The following is a 9,044-nucleotide window of genomic DNA, read 5'->3' as shown; positions in this document are numbered from 1 at the left end:
AAAGATGAACAAACACATCCCATTAAGCAGCAGGGAGTGTGCGTGGGAACGGTATTTACGCACATACGACAAATACTACAGGTGTAGCCTTGCAACCATGATTGTTGACAGTACCGAGGACATTTACGTTACGTCTTACACGCAAAGAACGAAATGAACTCCACAGACTTTTCCGAAAGGTTTTCTGGAAACGAACACACCTTGCAATTTTGAAATACAGTTAAGGGCAATAAATAATTTTACCTTTCTCCTGTCCAGCCTGAACAAATCAGTAAACAGAAAGTGTTCAGTAATCCGTATGTTGAAAAGTTTTTATTTTCGCTGTTCCCATTACAGTAATAGCTAAGTTATGTCAGACCGATGCTGAGCAACGCCCCAACGTCTCTGTTGATGGAAGAAGTCAAATTCGATTCCCCCGGTGCTTTCCCTGCCTCTTTCCCTGTTGTTTCCCCAGTCGTTTCCGCTGGCGATTCTGCTGAATTCTTCCCTGCCGACTCCGCGGCGGGCTAGCGGTGCTCGAGCTCTGCTGGCCGTTCCAGTCGCTCTTCACGTAGTCGGCAGCCTTCTCGGCGACCATCGTGACAGCGGCGTGGATGTTGCCGCTTATGGTGCTGGGAATCACCGACGCGTCCACAACACGAAGGCCTTCCACGCCCAGGACCTGCGTGACAGGACAGGCCCGCTTCAGAAACCTAAACTCCAGTGGTTTAAAGCTCCTCACATTTACAAGGTATCCACGATTCATTAGAACAGTGATTCAATCCTAGGCCAATGCAATTTCTCAATCAATAAGGTGTTGAGGAAGAGCAAAGTTGTAAACATTTAAGCAAAAAGTAAATGATTGTGTACAATTAAAACTTTAAGTCTCACTGGAAACAGATTCCTTCGCTGTTCAGTTTCTGTAACATTCTGGCGCATATGCGGAACAGAGTGTTGTCTTGGTACACTGTCCAGACTTTCGCTACTACCCATTCCTGTAATATTAGTTTAATCTATTTTGTTATTCTATTTTTCTATGTGCTACAGTCTATTTCTAAATTTATAAAAGTTATTCATGAAAATTCATATATTTTTTTCTTTTCAAATTTGAAAGCATGTTCCGAGGGAGAATATGGTCATACACCTATTAACAAACATTCAACTGAAATTTAAAAGCGTACCTATTGCGAAAATATTGTCAGCGCCGTATTTAATCGCTTATAACAATATTGTTGCAATATGCGAAAACGATCAGGAAGAAACAATAAATTTAGAAGAACTATTAAACAAAACCAAGTTTCACGTTGAATGCATTTTGAAACAGAACCTGTTGCAGAGTAACACCAAATTCCAATTTCGAAACATGTAAACTTTTAAAGACATTAAACAAACTCAGCTCCTTTGCAACTGTTACCTGTGCCTTGATAAAAGAACTTCTTTTGTTTTAAGGTGCAAGATGGTGCACGACCGACCAAGTAGGGCTTAATTATCGTGTTATTTAAATAGTTCTGGTTATTGATAAGATTTTTCCAACCATAAAATTCTGTATCTGTATAATTAAGAACATACTTCAGTAATACAGTAGATAAAAGTGTAGAAAGCGAAATATCCACAAATACTGCACAAAAAAAACCCTCGTGTCTGACAACTCCAAAAACTGTACAGTATGGCGTGAACTCGTCATGACGGTTTCTAGTTGTGCATTCCTTCATGAGATTCTAAATTCAGTCACCCAGCTGAAGTATCGACCAAAAACCAACGTGGGTTCCTCGTACGCTGTCTTCTACACACAACACTTTCTCCTATTAAATCTTGACACTCTACCTACCTTACTTGTGTAGTGTTCAGATATATTTCTCGAGACTAAATCGCGGAAAAGTTTTTAGAATGAGCCGAACATCCAGGGTGAAATGATATCAGTGATAAGAATCGCTGATGACGTTGCTATCCTCAGTGAAAGTGAAGTAGCACAGGATTTGTTCAATGGAATGAACAGTTTATTGAGTACAGAATGTGGATTTGGAGACGAAAGTAATGGCAGCAGAAAATTAACATCAACATCGGTGATCACGAAGTAGATTAGGTTAAGGAAATCTGCTACCAGGGAAGCAAAATAACCCATGACGAACGTAGCAGGGAGGACATAAAAAGCAGTCTAGCAATGGCATAAAGGTATTCCTGGCCAAGAGAAGTCTACCAATATCAAACATAGGCCTCAATCAGAGGATAAAATTTCTGAGAATGTACTTTTGAAGCACAGCATTTTAAGGTAGTGAAGCATGGATTGCGGGAAAACTGTAAAAGAGGAGGATCGAGGTTTTCAGATGTGGTGCTACAGAAGAATGTTGAAAATTTGGTGAGCTGATAAGAGAAGGTATGAGGAGATTCTCCAGAGAATCAGCGAGGAAAGGTACGTATGGAAAACACGGACAATAAGAAAGGACAGGATGATAAGACATCTTTAAGAAAGCAGGGATAAGTGAAATCAAACCAGACAGACAACTAATAACTCAAATAAAATAAAGTAAAAAAAAGTTGTGCAATGGGATATCGTATATCTTACCTCTTATGTCGCACTCTATCTGATAATGAGTGATGTTGGATGATGTGTGAAACACAGTTATGATTTTATCTATCGATAATTTCTTATTGTAACAGGTCTAATGTGTTAGACAGCATGCATTTAAGAAAACTTAAAGATTACGGAAATACTTGATAAGAAACAATACATCAGGAGGTATTAACGAACGACGTTGTAATTGGTGGAGAAAATATTGTTCATTTTTTCTTTTATACACTTTCAAGCAAGATATTATCTTCCCCCATGACCTAACTCGATAATAAAGTATGATAGACGTGATATCTGAAGGTAAAATAAACGAAATATTTTGAAAACAAAATACTGTATAATTTTCAGCAGACTTAAAGCACGAATAATACATATTTAATTACGATTTATACACGGCAGAATGTAGAAGCTCAAAAAGAAGAAAATCTATTGTACCAGGGAGAAAGTAATCATATTACCCGTAATAAAATCTCTGGAAAAGAATATGTATCATAACTTGACTTGGAAGTGAAATATTACAAATACTACCAAATGCCTGATTTCACAAGCCCTTACGTTTACTGACTATAGCGATTCTAGTGTCGGATTTGTAGCACAATTACCATACCGCTGTTACTTTTTTTACGTATGAAATTACTTTACTGGCAAATACACGTTTATGCAGGATATTTTTCACTGCATGGAAACCTGTCATTACGATCACGTGCATCCGTGAATATACGGGTAACAACTGTTAAATTAGGCATACTAATAACAGCAACATAATACAGTTATTCTCTTAAGAAGATTCTCGTGGCTAAGCATTTAAGAAAAGTAAGAGACTAAGAATTATTACGAATGTGATCTCCCCTAACAACAACTTAAAGTTTGTTTTGAGAATAAAAGGGGGAAGAAACTATGCCATCCCAACAAAATTTGGCCACACAGCTAACAAATTAAAGCTGCTCATTAACAATGAAAGAACTGAAATTATTTATGAATGGCAACTCTTGATGTATAGAGGAATTTCTGAATATTGTCTATGTGGCCTTAGGTTACATTTGTTTTATAGGATTACATAAACCTATTCAAAGTAAACCAAAACATAGTTAGCGTAGCTCTTTCAGCCAACCGAAAGACACTTCAATCTGATTTGAGCAACAACTGAAAGAGTTGTAAACAAGTAAGTCGCCAGGTTCGGACAACATCTCAGTTTGGTTTTGCAGAATGGACTTTATGGTATTGGCTACTTACTTAGCTTGCATTTACAGCGAATCGCTCGCCAAGTTCCAAGTCCCAAGCGACTGGAAAAACGCGGAAGTGACACACAGTATATAAGGCGCATAAAAGAACGGGCCCGTAAAATTACAGACCCGTATCCTCAACATCAGTATGCTGCAGAATTCTGGAACATATTCTAAGTTCGAGTGTGATAGATTTCCTCGAGATAGAAAAGTTTATATCCACAAATCAGAACTGTTTTTGAAACATCGCTCACGCGGAAAGCAGCTGCCTGTTCCTCACTTGATATTTACCGGACCATGGATGAAGTCCTAGATTTTCGGGAAGCTTTAGATACGTTGTCCCGCTTCAGACTGTTAACGAAGGTCTGAGAATACGTTATAGGTTCCCAGACATGAGAGTGGCTAGCAGACCTCATAAGTAACAGAATCTAGCGTGTTGTCCTTGACGACGAATGTTGGTTAAAGACAAAGATATCACCATTATTGTCTCAAGAAAGAGTGATATTACCGTTCTTGTTCTCTTTATATGTAAACAATCTGACGGATAGGGTCAGCAGCAATCTGCTACTCGTAGCTGTAATATACGGGAAAATATCGCTGTTGAATGACTGTAGAAGAAGACATGCTGACTTAGCGTTTCTATTTGGTACGTGAGCGCTATGTTACTCTAAATGTTCACACAGCAGAGGTGTAAGAAAAATAATCCTGTAAATATCGATTAGAGTATTAGTGATGTTTTGATTGACACAGTCACTGAAAAATTTCAGCACATAACGTCGCAAAGCGATATGAACGATTTCAAGTGGAAGGAGCATGTAAGGACGGTAAAAGGAAAGGCGAATGCTCCAATGTGCTTTAGGAAAGTGTAGCTCGCCAATAAAAGAGACTGTTTAGAACACTTGGGCGACCAGTTCCTGAGTACAGCTCTAGTGTTTGGGATCCTCAACTGGTCAGTTTAAAGGGAACATTCAAGGAAATCAGAAGTGTGCTGCTAGATTTGTTGTTGTTATGTTCTATCAAAATGCGAGTGCTACAAAGGTGAACTCAAATATCAATCATAGGAGGAACACTGTTGTGAAAGTATACAGAACAAGCACTTCCAGCTTACAGCAGAACGATTCTACAACCGCCAACGAACATTTTGCTCACTGACTACCAAGACAAGATGCGAGAAATTGGGGCTTCGCCGGGGACATACACAGTGTGTAAACTTTTAGATGGCAGACCTCTCCCTATTCCTGAATCGGTAGAAGTCGGTAAACGTCGGGAGGCTTCGGTAGGTACGCAGTTTCGACTGCCGCCAACATTACGTAGCTGACTGTGTTGAACAAGGTAGCCATTGTCGTCTGCTTCGTTATTGTTTTGCACTGAACTGTTCTGCGTGTTTTTATTGTACAGTTCTGCTAAACATTATCAAAATGAGTGACGAAGCAATTGCTGGCCCATCTCGGGAGTCGCCAACAACCCCTACCGGTAGGCCTACGGTTAGAAGGAAACCAGTATTACGTAGCGCATAATTATATTGCGTGTGGTTGAATGCTGCGAAAGGGAAGGGGAGCAGAAATAATTGCTTCACCCCATTTACAAATCTTCAGTGAGAGCTGCTACATACACAGGACAAAGCATGCGTAGCATTGGAAGCTTCAAACAGTTTTCATTGCAATCGGATGAATGGTTTGTGAGCGCATAGTAGACAAATATACATACATTCATGTTTATATACATAGATTTTAATGTACATGACGATTTCAGTTTCGATTGCGAACAACATTTAAAGTGAGTTTTACTTCCAAGCCTTTCGTATTTTTGCTTGTATACATGACGCGCAATTTTTTGGTGCCAGCACTGCAACTGGTAGGCGTGCCTTGTCTCCACCCCCCCCCAACCCAACGGCTCTACCCCCCCGCCATCCAATGCTTGCTTCCTCCTCTCCCCGCACTCCCCTCGTACAACTCTGCTGTCTTACAGTTAACACACTGTACATTGTCGTTTCTCCATCGCTCTGTTTTCGAGTGGGACAGGAACGGAAATGACTAGTAGTGGTACGGTGTACACTCCGCCACAGACCATAAAGTGGATTACCGAGTGCGGATGGTGATGTAGATGTTCAAGCGGAAATGTAACCTCGTTTGTTTGTGTCTGTCGCAGGTTAGGTGCATCGTATCTGGACGACACGTTCCGTGTTCGATAAATAGCCTAACGAGGATAAATGAAATGATCATATGTGCAGTAGTGGCCGGTAGACCTCAGTCTGGACTTTTTCCGCCGCCTGATGCAGGTGTACATCCTCAACTAAATGTATATCTCTATTCTTCAAACCACAATAAACTGCATGGTGGAGAGAACGTCCCTGTGTTCTTAAGAGTTCCTTCCCGTTCTATTCACGTATGAAGAGTGGAGAGAACGATTGTCTGCCATTTACTATCGCGCAGCTGTGCGGTGTGGGTTCTGCATCAGCTAGGTTTGACAGAGGACATCGAAGAAGTGCAAAGAAGGGCAGCTCGTTTTGTATTTTCGCGAAATATGGGAGTGCATGAAACGGATATGATATACGAATTGGCGCATTCTTCGTTGTGGCAGGGTCATCTCACGAAAGTGCAGCCACTAATTTTCTCCTAAAAATGCGAAAATACTCTGTTGAGGCTAATCTTTATAGGAAGGAATGATCATCATAATAAAAAAAAAGAGAAATCAGAATTCGTACTGGCTGAAGTGTTCGTTTCTCCCGTGTGCGGTTCGAGATTGGAACAAGTAGAAAAATAGCTTGAAAGAGGTTAAAGTAACCGTCTGCGAGTCATTTATTTATGAAATGTAGAGTAATCATGTAGATGTAGATACACCTGTGTGTGCTTTAATTAACCTAATCTTGTCTTCACGATTCCTATGTGAGCAACACGTAAGGGGTGGTAGCATACTCACACAGTCGCCATATATAGCTGTTTCTTAAAATCTATCTCACAAGGGAACCTCCCCATCGCACCCACCTCAGATTTAGTTATATGTTGGCACAGTGGATAAGCCTAGAAAACTGAACACAGATCAGTCGAGAAAACAGGAAGAAGTTGTGTGGAACTATGAAAAAATAAGCAAAATATACAAACTGAGTAGTCCATGTGCAAGACAGTCAACATCATGGACAATATGAGCTCAGGAGCGCCGTGGTCCCGTGGTTAGAGTGAGCAGAGGCGGAAAGAGAGGTCCTTGGTTCAAGTATTCCCTCGAGTGTAAAGTTAAATTTTTATTTTAAGTTTATGTGACAAACTCTAATGTTTTCAACACTTTTTGGGAGTGATTATCACATCCACAAGAAACCCTAAATCGGGCAAGGTAGAAGAATCTTTTTACCCACTCGCCAAGTGTACAAGTTAGGTGGGTCGACAACATATTGCTGTCATGTGACGCACATGCCGCCACCAGTGTCGTATAAAATATATTAGACGTGTTATCCTGTGGAGGAATCGGTTGACCTATGAACTTGCGATCAAATGTTTTCGGTTCCCATTGGAGAGGCACGTCCTTTCGTCTACTAATCGCACGGTTTTGCGGTGCGGTCCCAAAACACAGACACTAAACTTATTACAGTGAACAGTAAACTTATTTCAGTGAACAGAGACGTCCATGAACGAACGGACAGATCATAACTATGCGAAAATAAAAAAAGTAAACTTTTCACTCGAGGGAAGACCTGAACCACGGACCTCTCGTTCCGCAGCTGCTCACGCTAACCACGAGACCACGGCACTGTTGAATTCACATTATCCTTGATGTTGCCTGTCTTGCACATGGACTACTCAGTTTGTAGATTTTGCTTATTTTTTCGTAGTTTCACACAACTTCTTCCTGTTTTCTCGATTGATCTGTGTTCAGTTTTTCAAGGCCTATCCACTGTGCCAACTTATAACTAAATCAGAGGGGGGTGCGATGGGGAGGTTCCCTTGTCAGCATAGCTATCTTTAAGAGTCTGCCACTTTAGTTTCTTCAGCATTTCTGTGACACCCTCTCACGCGTCAAACAAGCTTGTGACTACACGTGTTGCCCTTCTGCGAATGCGTTCAATATCATGTGTTAGTCCTATTTGGTACTGTTCCACACACAAGAGCAATATTCTAGAATAGGGCTCAAGGGGTTTCTAAACAAATTCCTTTATAGACGAGTTGTCTTTTCCCTGTATTCTACCAATATACCGAAGTCTACTGTTTACTTTAACCACGACTGAGCCAATGTGATCATTCAATTCCGTATCGCTACAAAGTGTTGCACTTAGGTATTTGTATGCGTTTCCAGCTCATTGATATTATAGTCATAGGAAACCACTTTTTATTCAGTCTCCGACTCGGCCGTTAATCGAAGAAGGGGCCTTACGATCTAGATGCAGCGGTGATAAACACTAAACCATCAAATGTGGCCGGATTGGTGCTAAAATAGTAACCTAATGGACTAAAATTCTTCACAGTATTTCAAGATGTCCGCCAATATAGCTGAGTTGAGTTGGAGACTTTCTCCGCTTACGGACTGGGTGTTTGTATCGCCTTCATCATCATCATTTCATCCTAATCGACGCGCAAGTCGCCGAAGAGGCGTAACCTCAGAAGACTTGCACCAGGCGGTCAGCTCTATCCACATGGAGACCCTTGCCACACGGCATTTCATTTCGCATTTGAAGCAAACATGTCTCCTAAATGTTACATAGAGCTCCATTTACCTTATGTCTTCTTTTGCAACATTCTGTAACTATTGATACGAAGAACACATGTGTACTATATGTCATCAGCCATTTAGATGTTCTTATCCTTATTCAAACACGAAAACTCCTAATTATTTCGTTGGAAAGTGCTGAAAGTGTTGGAAAAAATGATGAGTATCTTCAGTAATGGTCGTTATAATATAACCTATCTTGTTAACATTTAGCGTAATGTTGTAATAAACTTTTGGTGTAATGACTTCGTTTCTAAGTGGTAGGAGAGTAAACGCATACCGACCAGTCGCAGAACAAGTACGTATTAACTTTTATCAGTAAAATGATAACATTTTAGTATATTCAATATTGTAATAAATTGCAAATAAGCCAAACAATACCTCCAAAAGAACATATTTGAATAATCAATGTTGTTGCGCCCATTTTCTCCGAACTTGTCTCCTTTTCCACTTCCTGCAAATCAGCAGTGCAGTACTTAAGCTCATCATATACTAAATTTTTAGGATTAAAAGCACAGGTGACATTTGCCACGTCTCCAGTCATCTTTGTACTATCTAGTATTTTTCTACAACCGTAG

The 9,044-nt window shown here is 40.3% G+C and overlaps 1 protein-coding gene across 1 annotated transcript in view; it reads right to left on the bottom strand.

Moving 5' to 3' along the window:
• Positions 1-297: 297 nt before the first annotated feature.
• LOC126259377 (glucose dehydrogenase [FAD, quinone]-like) overlaps positions 298-9,044 on the bottom strand; it is a 71,727-nt gene continuing 62,980 nt past the window's right edge. The window contains exon 6 of the mRNA XM_049956127.1: positions 298-661. Coding sequence (XP_049812084.1) covers positions 401-661 — 261 coding nt within the window. The 3' untranslated portion in view covers positions 298-400. The remainder of the gene's footprint in view (positions 662-9,044) is intronic.

This window comes from Schistocerca nitens, chromosome 5 (assembly GCF_023898315.1).
Source record: "Schistocerca nitens isolate TAMUIC-IGC-003100 chromosome 5, iqSchNite1.1, whole genome shotgun sequence".
In the NCBI taxonomy this organism is placed as follows: Eukaryota; Metazoa; Arthropoda; class Insecta; order Orthoptera; family Acrididae; genus Schistocerca; species Schistocerca nitens.
Note: the sequence above shows the minus strand (reverse complement) of the source record. Positions and strands in the feature narration are given on the sequence as shown.